This window comes from Pleurodeles waltl, chromosome 7 (genome assembly GCF_031143425.1).
Source record: "Pleurodeles waltl isolate 20211129_DDA chromosome 7, aPleWal1.hap1.20221129, whole genome shotgun sequence".
Lineage (NCBI taxonomy): Eukaryota > Metazoa > Chordata > Amphibia > Caudata > Salamandridae > Pleurodeles > Pleurodeles waltl.
The window spans coordinates 867962296-867982858 of NC_090446.1; the positions used below are offsets into that span (position 1 = coordinate 867962296).

The 20563-nt window shown below is 45.8% G+C and overlaps 1 protein-coding gene across 4 annotated transcripts in view; it reads left to right on the plus strand.

Annotated features, from left to right (window-relative positions):
- Positions 1 to 20563, plus strand: part of LOC138245659 (protocadherin alpha-C2-like) — a 557250-nt gene that overhangs the window by 44861 nt on the left and 491826 nt on the right. Inside the window, exon 1 of one of the 4 annotated variants that reach the window (XM_069199415.1) lies at positions 10844 to 13302. The exons of the other annotated variants lie outside the window; for them this stretch is intronic. Within the exon in view, the coding sequence (XP_069055516.1) occupies positions 10924 to 13302 (2379 nt within the window). The 5' untranslated portion in view covers positions 10844 to 10923. Of the gene's footprint in view, positions 1 to 10843; positions 13303 to 20563 lie in introns of those variants that run through there. 4 annotated transcript variants of the gene reach the window in all.

Below are 20563 nucleotides of genomic sequence, written 5' to 3' on the forward strand. Positions count from 1 at the left end.
ATTGGAAAGGGAATCGTAAATCTGAACTCCTCAAAGTCCAACACTTTCCCTATCTTTGCATATGTTGAATTGAAGTGGGGATGGTAAATCTGACCCCACCAAAGTCCAACACATTCCATACTGTTGGTCAGATTGGAGTAGGAAGAGTATATCTGACCAATCCAAAGTACAATGTTTTCCCTACTGGTGCAGTTGCAGTAGGAATAGTGAATCTATCCCTTTCAAAATCCAACACTATTCCTACTGGTAATCAGATTGAATTTCAAACAATATTACTGAACCCTTCAAAGTGCAACATGTTCTTTAATTTTGCTTACTTTGGAGTGGATATAGTAAATACGACTCTTCCAAAGTCCAATACTTTCCCTACTGCTGTTCAGGGTGGAGTGGGAATAGTTAATCTGATCCCTCCAAAGTGCAACCCTTTCTGTACTTCGATGTTCGAGTGGGAATAGTAAATCCTCTTCAAAGTCCACCACTTTTCCTACTGTCACTCAAGTTGGATTTAGAGTTGGGAAGTTTACCTCTTCAACTCAAATGTTTCTATTTGATTTTTTACAGTTGTTTTAATACATTTTTGTGATTTAATTTTTACATTTAATTTTTTATTATTTTCTTTATCATTCATGCAATTGTACATTTGTTTAGCTTTCAATATCTTCAGGTGGATATCATAATTGTGGTCATTAAAAAAAAAAAAAAACTGCTATTTCTAAATATTTATTTTTTTGCAATGATTTTACAGTACATATGTTTTCATTTATATTTGTACTTTATAATTTGTTAATTATGTTATACTTTTTAATCTTTTTTTAATACAAACACCTTTGACTTTACAAAGAAAGTATGTCAGGTCAATATTTTTGTTCCCAAGTATTTTTGGTGATATTTTTGTCACCAATATTATTGTCTGTGATATTTCATCTAACAACCCCAGACACTATCTGAACTGGTGTGGTAGCTTGGCCATTCTCAGTTTCTGTTTGAACCTTGCTCTCGCATATCACCTGTGTGTTTTTATTAAATAAATATCACTTATGTTCTAGTGTTACAAATTATTTAGCACATCTATGCTTGATTTTTAAATTAGAGGCGATTGTTCTGTCTGTCTTCCCCACCTTCTTCTTCACCGACCACCCCAGTGAATTTTTCTGCTTCTCTTCTTTCTGTAGTCCTTTTGTTCTCTGGCTTCCCTTTCTCTTTCTTTTCCTCCTTTGCTTTCCTTTTTTGTCTGCTCCCTTTGCTATTATACTATTATTACCACTTCCAGAGCATTTTTGTACTTCGGCAAGACATTATTTTACTGGTAAGTCGTGCCTTTTCTGCTTCTCAATACAGCTGCTGTTTCAATCAATCAATCATAGCATTTGTAAAGTGCACTACTCACCCATGAGGGTCGCAAAGCACTGGGGGGTTGCTGCTACTGCTCGAACAGCCGTGACTAGAGGCATCTCCTGAAGGTTAGCAGGTCCTGTGTCTGTCGCAGGTGGATAGGAAGAGTGTTCCATGTCTTGGCGGCGAGGTGGGAGAACGATCTGCCACGGGCGGTCGTTCTGTGGATGCGTGGAACGGTGGCGAGGGCAAGGTCAGCGGAGCGGAGCTGTCGGGTCGGGGTGTAGAAGGAGAGCCATTTGTTGAGGTATTCTGGTCCGGTGTTGTGCAGTGCTTTGTGAGCGTGGATGAGGAGCATGAACGTGATTGTCTTGTTGACGGGGAGCCAGTGCAGGTTTCTCATGTGGGCTGTGATGTTGCTCTGGTGGGGGATATCCTGGGTGAGGCGTGCAGAGGCGTTCTGTATGCGTTGCAGTCTTTTCTGGTGCTTGCCCGTGGTTCCTGCGTAGAGGACGTTGCCATAGTCCTGTTTGCTGTTTACGAGGGCTTGGGTGACCGTTCTTCTGGTTCCGGTAAGGATCCATTTGTAGTTCTTCCGAAGCATGCAGAGGGTGTTGAAGAAGGGGGAAAGAGGCCGTTGACTTGCTGGGTCATTGATAGGGATGAGTCCAGGATGAACCCCAGATTGCGTGCATGGTCGGTGGGTGTCGGTGTGGTTCCCAGTGTGGCAGGCCACCAGGTGTCATCCCAGGAGGAGGGAGTGGAGCCAAGGATGAGGACCTCAGTTTTGTCAGAATTCAGGTTAAGGCAGCTGTTCTTCATCCCTTCAACGATGGCCTTAATTCCTTCGTGTAGGTTGGTTTTGGCGGTGGCGGGGTCCTTGGTTATGGAGAGGATCAGCTGGGTGTCATTGGCGTATGAGGCGATGTTGAGGTTGTGTGATTGGACGATGTTTGTGAGCGAAGCCATGTAAGTGTTAAAGAGGGTGGGACTGAGGGACGACCCCTGGAGTACGCCGCAGATGATCTTGGTGGCTTCAGAGAGAGGTGGATTCTCTGGGTTGTGCCGGTGAGGAAGGAGGTGATCCAGTCCACGGCTTTGTCGCGGATCCCTACGTCATTGAATTGTGTGCGTAGGGTGTGGTGGCAGACGGTGTTGAAGGCAGCCGAGAGGTCCAGGAGGATGAGGGTGGTGGTTTCGTTGATGTCAAGTAGGGTCCTGATGTTGTCGGTGGTAGCGATGAGGGAGGTTTCTGTGCTGTGGTTGCTGCGGAATCCAGATTGGGACAAGTCCAGAGTGTTGTTCTCCTCGAGGAAGCGGGTCAGTTGTTTGTTGACAATTTTCTCGATTAGTTTTGCCGGGAAGGGGAGCAGGGAGATGGGCCGGAAGTTCTTGAGGTCCTTTGGGTCTGCCTTGGGTTTCTTGAGGAGGGCGTTGATCTCAGCCTGTTTCCAGCTCACCAGGAAGGTGGTGGTCTCAAAGGAGCTGTTGATGATCTTCCGGAGCTGGGGTGCGATGTCGGAGCTCGCTTTGTTGAAGATGTGTTGAGGGCAGGGGTCGGATGGTGAGCAAGAGTGGATGGTGTTCATGATTTTGATGGAGTCGTTGACGTTGGTCCAGGAGAGCAGGAGGTTGGCGTGGCTGGGGGGTTGTGAGTCTGTGGTGTCGTGGTTGATGGGGGGTTTGGGTATTGAAGCTGTCATGGATGTCTGCGATCTTGCAGTAGAAGAAGGTGGCTAGGGAGTCGCAGAGGTCTTGCGATGGAGGGATGTCGTTGATGTTGGAACCGGGGTTGAAGAGTTCCTTCACCATGTTGAAGAGAACCTTATAGCTGTGTGCGTTGTTGTCAATGCGTTCTTTGAAGGCAGTTCATTTGACGGTTCGGATGAGTTAGTGGTGGCAGCGGATGGTGTTCTTGAAGGCTCTGTGGTTGTCCAGTGTCTGTTCTTGGCGCTGCTTTTTCTCGAGTCTTCGTCATGTTTACTTGGATTCTTGGAGGTCGGGGTGAACCAGAAAGCGTTTCTGTTGCTGCGCCTGTTTGAAGGTTTCTTGATCGGGGAAGAGTGTTGGCACAGTCGTCGATCCATTGCCTGAGGTTGCGGGGGGCTGTGTCGGTGGTGTCGATTTGTGGGTTCCTGGAGAGGGTGGTGATCAGCTGGTTTTCGGTGACCTTGTTCCTTCTGCGGTGGAGAATCCACTGCGGGTGGCAGTGCATTATGGGTTTCCCGAAGGTGAAGTGGATGCAGCGGTGGTCGGTCCAGTGGAGTTCGGTGGTGTGGCTGAAGAAGACGTGTTTGCTGGCAGAGAAGATGGGGGTCGAGCTTCTGTGCTGTGGAATGGATGGGTGTTGTGACAACCTGCTTGAGGCCGAGGTTGGCGAGCAGGGTGGCTGAGTTGTCGGTGTTCTTGAGGTGGAAGTTCAGGTCCCAGAGGAGTATGTAGCCTGTGGATGCAAGGGCGTCCATGCTGATGACATCAGAGATAGAGTCTCTGAACTGCTGTCGGGTTCCGGGGGGTCTGTAAACAAGGGTCTCTCTGAGGGTGGTTTTTGGATCGGTGTGAATCTGGAAGTGCAGGTTTTCGGCGGCGCTGAGGGTGTCTTAGGAGCTGGTCGTGATTCTGAGGGTATTCCTGTGGACGATGTCAATGCCTCCTCCTGGTCTGTTGGTGCAGTCCCTACGGGTGATCTTGTATCCGTCTGGGATGGCTATGGTGATGTTGGGCGCTGAGAAGGGGTTAATCCAGGTCTCGTTGAGGAAGGCAACATCTGGGGAGGCTGAGTCGAGTATGTTCCAGAGTTCGATGACATGTTTGTGGACGGAGCGGGTGTTGAGAAGGATGCATCTGAGATAGTTGCGTCCTGTCTTGGCGGGTGGGTCGCTGGTGTGGAGGCTGGTGAAGGTGCAGTTCCGGCAGGAGAAGGGTTCGTGGGTGAGCTGCGGGGTGGCCTGATGGCAGGTGGATGAGCGGCCAGCATTGAGCTTGTGGAGGGTGATGGCATCGTAGCGGAGTCATGTGTCACGGCGGTGGGGGAAGCGAGAACCAGTGGTTCCCGGGCTGGGCACTGTCCATGTGCAGACGGGCACAGACGGGCTTGCCTTAGGTGCACCTTTGGCGCGGTCACAATTAAGTAGGGAGGGGGGAGGAGAAGACAGCTGAGAGCAGCAGTGGAAAACGGCACCAAAAAAGGGGGCGGGCCGCAGTGGTGGGAATGCAGCGAGAGAGAGTGGAGGGGGTAGGGTGGGGATGCAAGGGCAGCAGCGGCGGGGGACGGAGGGTGGGAGAGTGAGGGAGAGAGAGAGCAGAGTGAGAGGAGAAAGAAACTAGGAAAGAGTGAAACGCAGAAGCGAAAGGCAAAAGTAGCACAAAAGGGACAGAACACAGAAGTAAAAGCACACAAAGAGCAAAGCAGGAAAAAGGAGAAGAGAGACAGAGGCCAGCTTAGTAGAAGAGCAGAGCTCTCCCACTAGACACCAGGGATGAGGCGCAGGCAGAAGCCTGCAGGTGGAGGAGATCCTCGAACTCCTAACAGAGGTCAGGAGTTCAGAGGAATGAAGGCTCTACTTGCCGGCAGACCTACGGGATGCAGAGAAGTTTACTGACTGGGTCAGTGATATTGCTTGTGCTACCGCGCAGCAGCCGCCAATAAGTAGGGGGGAGAGGAAAGCTGGGAAGTGGGAGCGGGGGTGGGAAACGGCATGAATAAAGGGGGCGGGCCGTGGGCCAGCGGCAGCGGGAATGCAGCACGAGGGAGGGGACGGGGATGCAGGGGCAGCAGCGGCGGGGGAGGGAGAGAGAGAGTGAGAGAGAGAGCGGAGTGAGAGGAGAAAGAAATGAGGGAAGAGTGAAACACAGAAGCGAAAGACAAAAGGAGCACAAAAGGGACAGAACACGGAAGAAAATGCACACAAAGAGCAAAGCAGGAACAAGGAGAAGTGAGGCAGAGGGCAGCCTACTAGAAGAGCAGAGCTCTCCCACTAGACACTAGGGATGAGGCACAGGCAGAAGCCTGCGAGTGGAAGAGGGCCTCAAACTCCTGACAGAGGTCACGAGTTCAGAGGAACGAGGGTTCTACTTGCCGTTTGAGCTATGGGAGGCAGAACAGTTCACTGACTGGGTCAGTGATATTGCTCGTCCTACCATGCAGCAGCCGCCAATAAGTAGGGAGGGGGAGAAGAGGACAGCTGGGAGGTGGGAGCAGGGGCGGAAAACAGCGTGAAAAAAAGGGGGTGGGGCCACAGGACCCAACGGCGGGAATGCAGCGCTAGAGAGATGAGGGCGCAGGGCAGCAGCGGTGGAGGAGAGGGGGGAACGAGAGTGAGAGAGAGAGAGTGGAGTGAGATGAGAAAGAAACAAGGAAAGAGTGAAATGCAGAAGTGAAAGGCAAAAGGAGAACAAAAGGGACAGAACACGGAAGAAAAAGCACACGAAGAGCAAAGCAGGAAAAAGGAGACGAGAGGCAGAGAGCAGCCTAGTGGAAGAGCAGAGCTCTCTCACTAGACACCAGGGATGAGGGGCAGGCAGAAGCCTGCGGATGTAGGAGGGCCTCAAACTCCTGACAGAGGTCAGGAATTCAGAGGGACGAGTGCTGTACTTGCCAGTGGAGCTACGGGAGGCAGAGCAGTTCACAGTACCATCCTACTTATGTATCTTTATGGAAACTGTGTGTGTTATTCCCATAGTTGGTTACATAATGATTTTTTGTAAGAGGAAATACACCTTCTATTCATCCTCAATGTTTCTAGGGGATCCTAGTTATAATGTATAAATGGGAATGTGGGCAGATTGAACAATATATATGTGAGAAGTAGCAATACTATTCTCCTGCTTGAAAAAATCCATACTGCTCTCAGTGGCTACACTCCCCTTTATAATTTGTTAGAATTTAGGGGAGCCTTCATTCCTAAATATGTTCTACTCATAGGTGTGCTGTTGTAATTGTTAAGGTCAGTCTAAATAACCAAATGTTCTATCAGGACAAAAATCTCAAAGAGCAATGATTCGTCACTTAACTGGAGGTACTAGTGGAAGAGGTTACAGATGCTCATTGTGGCAAGTAGCTGTGTCACTGCTGCAAAGTCACCAATTGTGATCAGACTGCAAAAAGTCCCTCAGCCCACCTCCTCCAATGCCCAGAAACAACCATCAAGAGTGTTCTTGTAGTGAGAATGGGGCAAACCCATAAAAGATCAACGCTGTAGGCATGGTGACTGCCTATGTTTAGAATAATTAAATAAAAAGTGCAGGAAAAAGAACCACACATGGAGGTGGGCTAGTAAAACCACTCACAGCTTCGCTCTACCTCTTTGTTTGCAGAGCCCAACCAAATTAACCCTGTCTATGTTGTCTGCTGCGCTTTCCCAAACCCAAAAAAAGACGTCTGCTAGAAGAGTGACATAGAATTTCAAAAAGTGAGTGAGAGAATAAAACTTGTGGGAGTGACTATGGAAACGCCAGTGTAATTTTTGGGATGTTGGGAACTCCCAGCATACTGCATGCTTTACTGAGTTCCTAAAGTGCAAATTCATAAAACCACCTATTACAAAGGACCAGTTCTTTGTTATTCTCAAATGTGAATGACAATTACTGCTTTTAAGTTTAAAGAGTGTACTCTATGTGTTTGCGGATTTCTTAAATATAACATGCTGAGATTTAAGTGCAGACAAACCAACGTGTTGTGTTTATCAAAATAAATAATGTCACAGCTGATTGCACGGCTAAATGGTCTTTTTTTTCAGGATGCCACTAATAAATATTAAAACCTTGTTTGCAAGTCAGAAAATGGAACACTAATAAACAGTATTTTAAAAGGTTATCTTGAGCATTAGAAAGTAGTAGTGGATAATTATATTGTATATTGTAGATATTCATTTTAACATGAACAACAAGGCAAGGGGATGTTTTGCTTGGCTAACTAACAAGAAATACTCTCAAAGTGCCTTGCTACATAACCAGAAAAGGAAAATAATAACTAATTTTAAAGAAAACAGAAGAGCATCATCAATCAATCAAGATTTTTAAACCGCAGCTTATCACTCGGTAGGGTATCCAGGCGCTAGCAGGTCCTGTGGCTCTTTCGAACAGCCAGGTCTTGAGGGGCTTTCTGAATTGCGGAAGTGAGGTGATTGTCCGGACTTGTGGGGGAGGCTATTCTAGGTCTTTGCTGGAATGTGGGAAAAGGTGCAACCTCCACTTCTGCTTTGGTTGGTGCAGGGACTATGGGCGAGTGATAAGAAGGTGGAGCAGAGTCTTGTCAACGATTGGTGGCATTTCAGGCAGTGGTAATTGTAGGCAGGTCCTTGGTTGTGTAGAGCCTTTTGTGTGTGGGTCAGTGGCTTGAATTGGCATCCCTTCAGTATGGTGAGCCAGTGGAGTTGCCTGAGATGGGGTGTGATGTGGGTTCATCAGGGAAGATTGAGGATGAGCCTGGTTGCAGCGTTCTGTATCCTCTGGATGAATTACATGCCAAGTGTTAGGTGGGCGTGGCTGCAGAGAATTACATTAAAAAATGATTATAATTCAGTTAAGGCTGACGCACAAAGTGAAGATGATTTTCATGCTGAAACGTGAAACTCTGGAAAATAGAGCTTCCAGCTAAATAATATATTTAATAATTGGTGGAGAAATACTGCATTGGAGTCACACGGGAAAGGGTGCTTCTTAATATTTCCAAAGCCAAATTAAGATACAATTCTTTTGATGCCATAGAATTATTTTGACATCTTTTGTGTGTTAATCATTCTTAGGCCTCTTATAACAAGCCTATAAATGGTGATTCTTCTCAGGTGAAAATGACACATTCAAGAATTACCAAACGTGCAGTGTATATCAGTTAGTGGGTGCACCATGTGTTTCGTTCTATTTTGCAATCCTCCAGATGTGGGGTAATGTACTTATAATGTATGCTATTCTCTGTTTTAAAGTGAGCAAAAAGCACATGTTCACTGTTTCCCATGCTGAGTTGCAGAGGTTTTAAAATAGAAAAAATTAGGTGTGCAAAAACCTTTAGTGTGCATGGTTTGACCTCAGGTTGTAATACTGAGGCCTTCTTTAGCAGCTATGTTGGTGGACTTCTTATCAGACCAATTATTTACAGAATTTCAGGTAACATTGAAGACAGCATCAATGGTGAGGTAGACAAAAAAGTAATCCTTGAGGTGGTTGAACCTTGCAACAACCCCATGAGTTTTTCTGTGGTTAAGGTGCTTATTTCTGAAACTGAAAATTAAGCCCGTCATTATGACCCTGGCGGTTTATAGACTGCCAGGGCCGCGGTGGTGCTCTGACTGCCGCCAAAGCGGTGGTCTGACCTCTTTGGCGGCAGTCACACCCCCACATTATGACTGTGGGGGTTCGGCCACAGTCAGACCGCCAGCACTGCCAATTTCCCTTCACTGGAGGAAATGGAGGTGCTGGCGGCCCTAATCCACTAGGGCAGCGCTGCATGCTGCACCACCCTGGGGATTATGAGCCCCCTCTCTGTCAGCTTTTACATAGTGGTTGCACTGCTATGTAAATTCTAGCAGAGATAGGGTGCAGGGGCCCCATGGAGGTCCCTGCACATGTCCATGCACTTGGCATGGGCAGTGCAGGGACCCCCATGTACAGCCCCGTTGAGCTTTTCTGAGCAAAGGGTGCTGTGGCACCCTACGCACCCAACATTGCCACCCGCTCCAAGATAAGCCAGCATCAATGTTGAGGGCTGTTCCCCGCTGGCCCAGGGGGCGGAAATTAGCTGACACAACGGGGAACTTGTAATGTGGCCCACTGGAAGGCAGCCGCACTGGTGGCAACTGGACCGCAGGAGTTTGGTGGGCGGCCTCTTCCACCCAACAAACTCAAAATGACCCCCTAAGTCTATACGTAAATTACTGAGGGTTGTAAATTATCACCAAATCAGACGCCACCCTATTCTCAAAGCTAATGAGCTAAATGACAAACAGAAGGCTATTATGGTGCAGGGCACTGGATCTGATACGCAGCAACTGGTGGGTAGCCTAACTGAAGTAACAGTATGAGATCACTTGTCCTTAGCCAGAAGGCCATTATCAGTTTAAGGCAAAGCCAATTTGTAAACAGAAAAAAACAGCACCTAGCTTCTTCGTGTTGGCCAATTGTGCACTAGCTGGCTTGAGGGGATTGACCGTAGACTACCTCTATGATATAGTTGTCTTTTATGTCGACATGATCACATGCTTCAAGTCCATAACATGTTGTAGGACCAGCAAAGCACTAAACTGGCTTTGAAAACAAAAAATATCAACATGGACGCAACTCCATAGTATGTCCTTTGTATCAAGTGAGGTGTGCATCTTCGAGTCAGGATGTAATCAATTATGGGTTGAGAGCCCGCTGGGTTCAGGCCTTCGCGAAGGCCTTTCTATTTCTGGTGGTATTACCAAGATTTCTGGAGGACAGTTGTCACTCGATTCTCAAAGGCAGTGTTCTCAGAAACAATCAAAGCAAGCGAAATTGTTCTCATCGGTTCCACTGCCCTTTAAGTAGCTTTTCTTAATCAATGTGCACTCGTTCTCGCAATCTGCTATTTAGAATAAACGCAAACGAGCGAGAACGTTATCACATTCACCCTCTCTCATGGTTTGCACCTCGGGGTGGTTCGAAGGACGGCTGAAGATCAGCGAAAAACGAATGAGTTATGTAACGTTTTAAACCCTGTGCCAAATGTACCCACACACTCTAAGCCAACATGAAATAAAAATGGGTTCTCTTTAAAGACTACAACATTCCATGCATTTGCTAAAGGAATTACTCACATTGGATGCCCTGGGGTGTCAGAGCTCAGAGACCCTTGCTGTTGGTGGTCTGCCCACCGTAGCCCTTTTAGCAGCCGCAGACAGGTGAGGCTGCTGGTCAGTACATGGACGTCACCAAGGAAAGGGCGCCACTGAATGCCGCGTGCATAAACCGCACGAGCCTTGCCACGTGTCCAGAATATAAAGTACTCATGTAAGAGGAGTACACGTGTTTGGCAGTTTCTTTGAACTTCGCCATCTCCTTGGAAGTAAAGGCAGGGCCTGCTGAAGTATTTACGGACACAAAGTATATACGTACCTTTTGACAAGGTAGGTCCAAAAAGCAAACGTACACGTTTTCCAAACACGCGTGAACAATTCCCCAGACTTCAATGTAAAATGTATGCCGTGATGCCAAGGTCGTCTTCGTTATCGCCCATCCGAGTTTCTTCCCAGTGTAAAACATGTAACCATTTTGTGGAGAAAAAATATTTGAAGTGTATAATGGACTGTGTTGTAAATGAGTGGGAAGTTGTTGCATTTTGGTCGAGGCTTGTGAAGGCACAGATGCTCAGGCAGATAGATCATATAACAAGGGAGCTCAAATGAAATAATAGCAAATAATAATTCCACAAGGTGGCGATAGAAGCCCGCTTAACTGAAATCTGCACTTCTTCAGCACCCCGCCCTCCTCAGCTGATTTTGAATTTCTACTCTCGAGAAAACAGCGAGGTTTGTGATTACGATGGATCGGAACTGATCACCAGCAGCTCCCATTATAATCAGCAACATTATATTGGAATTTTCATGCAGACAACCCCCGTGGATTATTCACGACATGCCAATTTCCAGCAAACGGTGTTCGGTGAGCTGGCGCCTGCTTTTCCTGCTCTGCACTTGCTCTGATCTCGCTCGTGGGCAGATCAGATATTCCGTCCTCGAGGAGCAGGACCGGGGCACCTTTGTGGGAAACCTCGCCAAGGATCTGGGCATTGACGTCATCGGTCTGAACTCCCGGGGACTGAAGCTAATGTCGAGAGCCCAGAAGCAGCACTTCCAGGTAAATATGAACAATGGCGTCTTACTGACGAGTGAAAGGATTGACAGAGAAGAGCTGTGTGCAGAGAGCCCCTCCTGTAAACTGAATGTAGAGCTGGTTATCGAACATCCGTTGGAAATGCACCGCCTTGAAATAGAGATACTCGATGTGAATGACAACGCGCCCTCTTTTACCGAAAATGAGATCATCCTTAACATCTTCGAGTCGGCGTTGCCGGGCAGTGCGTTTTCAGTCGGAAGCGCCACCGATCCTGATATTGGTACAAATGCCATCCAGGGTTACAGACTGAGCCATACGGAATATTTTGACATATTAACTCAAGCCAATTCTGACAAAGGAAAAACTACAGAATTGGCTTTAAAACAAGTTTTAGATCGAGAAAGTCAGCCGATTCATACACTCACTCTGACAGCTTTTGACGGCGGAGATCCCAATAGATCAGGATCCATGAATATTGTGATCAATGTGATGGATACGAACGATAACGTCCCCACATTTGACAGGGCGGTGTATAATGTCAAACTGTACGAAAATGTGCCCATAGGTACTAGGGTGATTCAGCTGAATGCCACAGACTTGGACGAAGGTCCGAATGGAGAAGTTGGGTATTTCTTCAACAAGCGGGTTCCCATCAGTTTACAGAATCTATTTCACATAGAAGAGACAACCGGTGTGATAACTGTCCGGCAAAATATGGATTTTGAAGACACCAACGTTTACGAGTTTTCAGTAGATGCTTTGGATAAAGGGCCGTACTCTGTGGCCGGCCGTTGTCAGGTTCTTATAGAAATAATGGATGAGAACGACAACGCTCCGGATATAACACTAACCTCCATCTCCACCTCAATTCCAGAGGATGCTAGACCAGGGACTGTGATAGCTCTGATGATTGTGTCTGATAGGGATTCGAGCATCAATGGACAAGTCGTGTGCAGTGTGCCCTCTGCCCTTCCATTTACCCTCGAAAACCCATACAACAATCATTACTCCTTGATTGTCAAAGATCCACTGGATCGAGAATCTACCGAGGAGTACAAAGTCACAGTCACTGCTGTGGACAAAGGATCCCCTCAGCTCACCTCCTCTACAACCCTTAAAGTGCGAGTTTCAGATATCAATGACAATAAACCGAAATTCACACAGCCATCCTATGAACTGTATGTGATGGAGAACAATGTCCCAGGGACCCACGTGTTTACGATATCCGCTACAGACCTCGATGCTAAAGAAAACGGATACCTCACTTACTCAATTTCAGCAAATTCAACTCTTGACAGTTTTGTCTCTATAAACTCAGAGAACGGTAAAGTCTATGCCTTGAAGTCATTTGATTATGAAGAAATTCAACATTTGCAGTTTGAAGTGCACGCAAAAGACGCAGGTGTTCCATCACTTAGCAGCAGTGTGACCATCCACCTCTTTATACAAGACCTCAATGACAACGCACCGACCATTTTACAATTACAGCCACAAACCTCTTCCTTTGGGATTGAGGTTCCCTCTCAGTCTGTGGATGCGGGTTATCTGGTCTCAAAAATAGGAGCAGTCGATGCGGATAGTGGTTACAATGCTTGGTTGGCTTATGAAGCCATAACACCAAAGGAGGCCTCTTTGTTTAAAGTTGGACTTTCAACTGGGGAAGTTCGAATATCTCGTCCCATCAGAAATCACGATGCAAGTCACCACAAGTTGGTCATTCGTGTGAGGGATCACGGAGAACCAGTGCTGTCAAGTACTGTCACGCTGAGCATCGCCTTCACGGATAAAGACAAAGAAATGCAAAACGAATTTATGAAACACACAGAAGACGAAGACCCAATTTCAGATGTTAATCTGTATTTGGTGATTTCAATAGCTTTCATTTCGTTTATTTTTTTGGTAATAGTTATCATCTTTGTTGCCTTGAGGATCCATAGATCAAGTACCAGCATGGTAGAATGCGACCAGTCTTCAAATGCTGATAACCGTGGTAGCTGGTATTATACACAGAACAGTAGCTATAAGGTGTGCCTGGGGAATGCAACACACAATATTTTATTAGTTAGCAACCAGTGCTCACAACGCTCAGAAGACAGCATCAGTAAAAGGAGAACAATGATGTCCAAAGAGCAAACACCGCAGAGCGTCGACGACCTTTTAATGATGGAGGAGAACAAGGTAAGATGTTTTTATTGTGTATCTTACATCTTTATTGTGACGTCTGACAGTTTGTTATTGACATACAATTGAAAGAACTAGTTAGTGCAAGTGAAGGGAGTGCATATTTTGTCTTTTTGTGATATTAGAGGTGGCCCTTGCACTTTAGTAAATGCTATAGTGCTAGCTGAACATCAATGAAGTGCGGAAGCTGACAAGTCTGCGCCTTGTTTTTAAAGATGGCGCCAGTGGATTGAAAGAAATCATACTCACCATTGGAAAGCTATCACCGTAGGAAGGGAATGGGACTGGACCACAAAAAAGTTTTCTGTGAGTAGCTAGAACATACATCTTACTTAGTCGTCCTTTGTTCCTGAACTCCAAAGGGTAAAGCACACCTATTCTTCAAAAATCTTTTTTTTTTCGAAATTGGCTTAATACATACGTTCAAGACAATAAGATTGATAGAAGGGCTGGGTGAATTGCTAATTTGTCCGTACTGGTGGGTGAATCCAAGGAATTTCGCATTTCACATGGAAGTCTAAACCTTCCCTAGTTTGTCCTAGTTGTCATTCTTAAAATTCACCATTTCCATATGGCATGATGTCCTGTTCAACAAAGTCTTGTTTTGGCCGTTTTTTGCCTTTATAAATTGCCTGGTGCTAAGGAACTTGCTAGCTACCCCTCCCTCACTCCACTAGCAACTCCCCAAATCTCGGAATTTGCCTGGGACGTTAGGGGATAGTGAAAAGAGAAAGATCCTGGCACAATTGAAACAAGCTATGCAGCAGCTGCTGCTCTGGGTCCTGTGTGGCAGGAAGAAAGGGGAGGGGAGCAATGATTTGCAGATTGTATGGCTTTTGCATTTTATAGCTTTATAAATTAAGCATGTTTAACTACACAACGTTGTGAACCATCAGGCTTCTTAAGTGTGCACAGCCTCAGTTACAAGCTTATCCATTTAGGGTCTCTCTCCTAGAAATGTATTATTATTATTACTACCATCAATGTTAAGTCATGATTCTTTTGACAAAAATAACCATAATATTGACAATTTGATTTTGTATGCTGCTACAAATTAAACTAGCATGTGTTCCAAATAACGTGCTAGGGAAACTTAATTCAATTCTCGCAATCTTCTTACCTCTGAAAGATGAAAGACCAGATCTTCAGAGCCTTAATGAAACCTGTGTTACAATTGGTGCATTCAATAGATTTACATCAAAGATGTGTTAGTTAACCGAAGCTAGTTATTGCCCACTTAATGCTCAACCACCTGGGAAAGCACCATTTGCAACATGGAACATTTGACCTTCAAATTTCTCATCACTGCCAACTACATCAACCACCAGCCCCCCCCTTCCCATGGACCATGGACTATCTTTGGCAGTATCATCACAGGCTTCATCACCCCCCCCCCCCATACATACCTTCTTGACTCCAGCACCTTCATCCTCCCCAGTGAGCTCAACTACCACCTGGAGGACCTCACTGATCCCAACTTGACCAACCTGCTCAAGGACCTGTGCAACCTTGCACTTACCCACACACCACCAGACCCCCTACTGGACCCTATCTTTACCATTTTCAGCAACATCACAGTAGACAACCCCACACTGATCATCTGGTCAGACCACTCCCATGTCAGCTTCAGTATACTCATCCCACACCACCCAAAAACACCATGACCTTAATTGCAGTGAGGACCGGAACAAGATCTCAGAAGCATCCTGGTCTTCCAACCTCCTACAACACTGGCTATGACACAACAACAACCACCTGGAATCCATCTCCAAATTCAGAGCCTCGATCACTGCCTACACAGACAACGTGACTCCTCTCAAAACCAATAAAGCCACAAGCAAGCTTGTACAAAGAAGAACTCATGCTCTCCACACACCACTGCAAGCAACATGAATGCAGATGGAGGCAAAAGCAGGATGACACAGACAAAAGCACCTATAAATCTGCCCTCAGACTAACCATCAGAAATCAGATCCATAACACGCTCTGTGCACACCAACCACATTGAAATCATCACCAACAATGTAAAGGAAGTCTGTGCCATAGTGAATGACTTCACCTCTCTGGCAGCAAACTCCACAAGCATAAACGCCTCTCAGAGCCTATGCACCCAGCTGTCCCTATACCTCAGCAACAAGATTAAGAGCACCTATGACAACTATGAGTTCAAGCCAGACCCTTCCAACCTCGCAGTCTCGTGCCCATCTCAACCAACACCCAGATCGCCTGACCCATCTTCACCACTCAAGAAACTGCAATGACCATGCAGTCTATACACTCCGGAGCTCCCTTGACCTCCTTCCCTCATTACATCTTCATGAAAGGATGAGACCCCTCAGCACAGCCCTCACTTCAATCGTGAACAGCTCATTCATTGCAGCCACCTACCTGTATGCCTGAAAACACTCTGCGGTACCCTGTCTCCTCATGAAACCTTCAGTAGACCCGAAGATGCTAGCCCCCTACTTGCCTATCTCCCTGCTACTCTACCTGGCAAAAATCATGGGAAAAGATGATAAACAAATGCCTAGCCACCCACCTCCCTGACAACCACCTCATTGTTACCTCTACAGTATATCCATATTCAGGCCCGACCACAGTAAAGAGACCTTCCTTCTTGCCACTTCTGACAATATCCGGATGATCATGGACAGGGGTGACCTTGCGGCCCTTGTACTACTGGAGCTTTCCGCAGCCTTCAACATCCTCTCCCACCCTATCATTATCCAACAACTGCACAACCCCAGCATCCATGGACTTGCACTTCACAGGATTTGTTTCTTCCTGACAGGCTTCACCCAGTCGATCAGTGTGACCCCCTTAACCTCAGACACCTTTCAACTCATCTGAAATGTAACACAAGGATCCGCACTCAGACCGCTCCCTGTTCAGTGCCTACATGACCCCAATCGCCAATATCATCCATGCCCACAGAATCAACATCAGGTGGTACTCTGATGACACCCTGCCCATATTCTCCTCTCCAACAAGATGACAAACACCTGGACCACTTTCTCTACCAGCATGACCAAAGAACCAGATGGATGAAAACCAGCTGACTCAAGCTCAATTCAGACAAAACAGAAGTAGTAATAATCAGCAAAGATACCTCGTTCTGAGACTCCACTTGAAGGGCTGCCAAACTCATTCCTACACCTTTTCCAACAACCCATGCAGAAAACCTCAAAATAGTAGCTGACAACGAACTCACAATGACCAGTCAAGTGAACACACTTCAAATGCTTCCCTACCACCACTCAGAGAATCGTCACCCAAGCTGTCATCACCAGTAAGTTGGACAAAGCACTTTGTGCCTGAAACAATGCTGAACTGACCTGAATACTCCAGTTCACATAAATCCATACAGGAAGGCTCACACTCAACCTCTCATCCCTCACTCACATCACCTTGCACCTTGAAGAGCTCCACTCCAGTGTGCCCTGGAGTCACCTTGCTAAAGCTCCCACAATTGAACAATGTCTTGAAACAGGAAGTGTAAGCATTTATATTTCTCTTCATCACTATTACAGTACCAGGATACCTGTCTGTCTCTGTGGCAGTTCACACTGTACACATAACTAAATTATATGTCAATGTGGAGTTTAATCTTTAATCTAGTGTAATTAATGGCCTTGTGTTGTGTTGCTCATTCTCAAGACTACGAACAGAACCACATCTCTGTTTCCATTCTATCTTTGACCACTTGCTGTATTCAATGTATTTAATAATTGTAAAGGAGCATAATGAATGACCCTTCTTAAATGAAACAAGCAAAGCATCACAAGGCTCAACTGCTACAGTCTGATGCACACTGTGGACACTGATATGGGGGATCCCAGCATGATCAGGGGTTGCTGGGTTTCATTTGTGTCAATAAAAAGACTTTTGCCTCTAGTGTACCCTGGAGTCACTTTGCTAAAGCTCCCACAATTGAATACCAAAACCCTTTTACCCTTTTGACTTCAAGGTAACTAGACAGAATGGTCCAAGGCTTACTCATGGAGGTGGTCTGGTCTAGCATCCCAGAGTTCTCCAAGCACCATATTAACTCACTACAAGACTACCTCTCCAACCAATGCTTTAATTTGATAAGAACAACATCCTTTATTTTATTCAAAGTGAAATGCTACATGTGAAAATATAAATGAAAAAACAGACAGAAACATCTAACAATGTAATACACAACACATAGACTTCTAACTACTGGCTTTGAACATGTTTTTTTCTAGAAGCTACTGCCAATAGGTGTTGACAACACACCATCACAACCAATAAACTAATGCCTTTTTGGCCTTGGCAAAAATATTTGCAGAATTAAGAAGTCATTGACTATTGACTTGAGCAACAATGTATCACTATAAACCTCTGCTTGCATATTGTGGCAGAGGGATTTTCACAAGCAACAGACCACTGTCTTTTGATTTGATCAAAGTGATTTTCACTATGTATTCCCCACTACCTGTGGACTTTGACGACAGAGTTTAGGTGGTGCACCAGTCAAATGAAAGGTTAGTGTTTTATTTCCTGAAATACTTCCTGAAAGCAGGCACACAGAGGGTCCCCTGAACTCCCCTCAAACTGAAATATCTCCACAACTGTTCTGCAATATTGGGTGTGATTTGTGTAATTTGAAAGCTTCCAACATCACTAGCAAACCCACAGAAAAATCCCACATGAGGGAGAAGGACAGAGCAAGCTCAGTGCCCTTTGATAGTAATCAGGTGCATTCACTGAGTGTTTCAGGGACAGAGGAATTACACTGCATCTGTTTGGAGTGATAATCCTTCAGTGGAACTGCGGTACCAAAAGACAGGTGCTCCTCTTGGGGATATTTCGTCTTTATTCTTGATAGATTTCAGCTCTAATTTCAGGACCCTGAACTTAATGTTAATGTTGCAACCAGTCAATCATATTGCTGAATCCTGAGGGTCTCAAGTAATATGGCAAGACAGTGAGCTATATTTATTTTGAGATACAAGGTAAAGCTAATTGAGGTAACTATAACTGGTGAATTTATACAATATTATGTATATACAGCTAATATGACCCCCGGGGCAACATAGAATTAAATAATATAAACATTATATACATGGTAAAATAATGATCCCTTATCGCTAAAATAAAATATGCTCTGAAATTTCTAAAAAACACATTCAGTTAAAATATACACAACCTCATAACTAATGTAAACAGCCCACAGTCATATTAATTACAAGAATCTCACTTTTTTTGTTACTAAATTATAATTTTCTAACACTAAAACATTACCTACCCAATCCATAAAACATCTTAAATCTTCTAGAGATTAATAATTATTACAAAAGCAAAATGTAAAATTAAATATTTAAATAAAAAAAGTGAGAGCCACATTTTGTGCAATATGTATGGCTAATGGACGTGAGTGTTTGAAAAGCTTCAGCACTCCGTCCATCATCCTTTCACCCTAAGTGGCCAGGGTATGCCCAGACATGGGTCTCTTGGCCACTGTGCCACTGGATTCAAGCTAGCCTGGCTGCTATGAGCTGGTCTAAGGAGGTCCTGGCCTGGCAGTTCGGACTGGTCTGTTCTCATAGGGAGCAGGGTCAAGACTGATTTCCATATGGCTGGTTCCAAACTGAGGTGTCAAGGTGGGCAAAAGAACAAAGGATTTAACCCAGATCTGCAACTGGGGTTGAGTGTTTGAAAAGTTTCAGCACTCTTCCATCATCCTTTTGGGTTGCTAAAGTCACCCTATGTAGCCAGATTATGCCCAGACGTGGGTCCCTTGTTCACTGCACCACTGGATTCAAGCTAGCGTGGCTGATGAGGGGTGACACCCCGAAACCGGTCCCAGGATGCTTGTTTCCAGTCCAGGAAGGACCTGGCCTGGCGGTTCGGGCTGGACTGTCCCATTGGGGACATGGTAAGTATTGATTTGCATATGGCTGGGTCCAGACTGGGGTGGTATGGTGAGCAAAAGAACAATGGATTAGAACCAGATCTGTGACTCAGGGTGAGTGTTTGAAAAGTGTCAGCACTTCGTCCATCATCCTTTTGTGTTGCTAAATTCGCTCTAAGTGGCTAGGGTATGCCTAGTCATTGGTCCCTTGATCACTGTGCCACTGGATTCAAGCTAGACTGGCTGATGAGAGGTGATCCCCCGAAATTGGTCCTAGGATGCTTGTTTCAGGTCCAGGGAGGACCTGGCCTCTCAGTTTGGGCTGGACTGTTCCCATGGGAACAGGGTCAAGACTGATGTGTGTGTGGCTTAGTCCAAAGTGGGGTGGCATGTTGATCAAAAGAACAATGGACTAAACCCAAATCTGTGACTGGGGTGAGTGTTTGAAAAGTTTCAGCACTCCATCCATCATTCTTTTGTGTTGCTAAAGTCACCCACAGTGGTATAGGGTATACCCTGACATGGGTCTCTTGCTCACTGTGCCACCGGATTCAAGCTAGGCTGACTTATGAGGGGTGATACCCTGAAACCGGTACTAGGATGCTTGTGTCCGGTCCAGGGAGGATCTGGCCTGGTAGTTCGGGCTGGACTGTTACCATGGGGAGCAGGGTCCCGACTGATTTTCATATGGCTGGCTCCAAACTGGGGTGGCATGGAGAGCAAATGAACAGTGGATTAAACCCAGATCTGTGACTGGGGGTTAGTGTTTGAAAAGTTTTAGCATTCCTCCCATCATCCTTTTGTGTTGCTAAAGTTGCCCTAAGTGACAAGGGTATGCCCAGATGTTGGTTCCTTGCTCACTGTGTCACTGGATTCAAGCTAGTCTGGCTGACAAGGGGTGACCCCTCTAAACCGGTCCCAAGATGCTTGTTTCCTTCCCGGGGAGGACCGGGTCTGGCAGTTTGGACCGGACTGTTTGGCCCTCTATAAACAGTGTGCAAATCTAGGCACACTGTGCAGGAGGTATGGGCAACCACACGTTGGTTTACAGGGGTAAAAGCTAGACCATCTAATGCTCTAATTTTTATGGCAGCTTGGACGAGCAGTTAGGCCAATCTTGGAGAAGTGCAAAGCATTTGTTGTACTCACTGTATCAGCCTTGCAACTCACACACTCAAAGAGATCAATTTATAAACATACTTCAGATTTTTATGAAAAGTTTAAGACCAAGATCATCAAAATTGGTCAAGTACTTTTCGAGATATGAGTTTTTGAAGCTTAATAAAATAGTCTTTCTGTGCGTAATTACGTACCATAGGAATCAATGGTGGATTACCTTTAAAAATACATATAAAATCAGGCAGAGCAGTTACCAAGTTC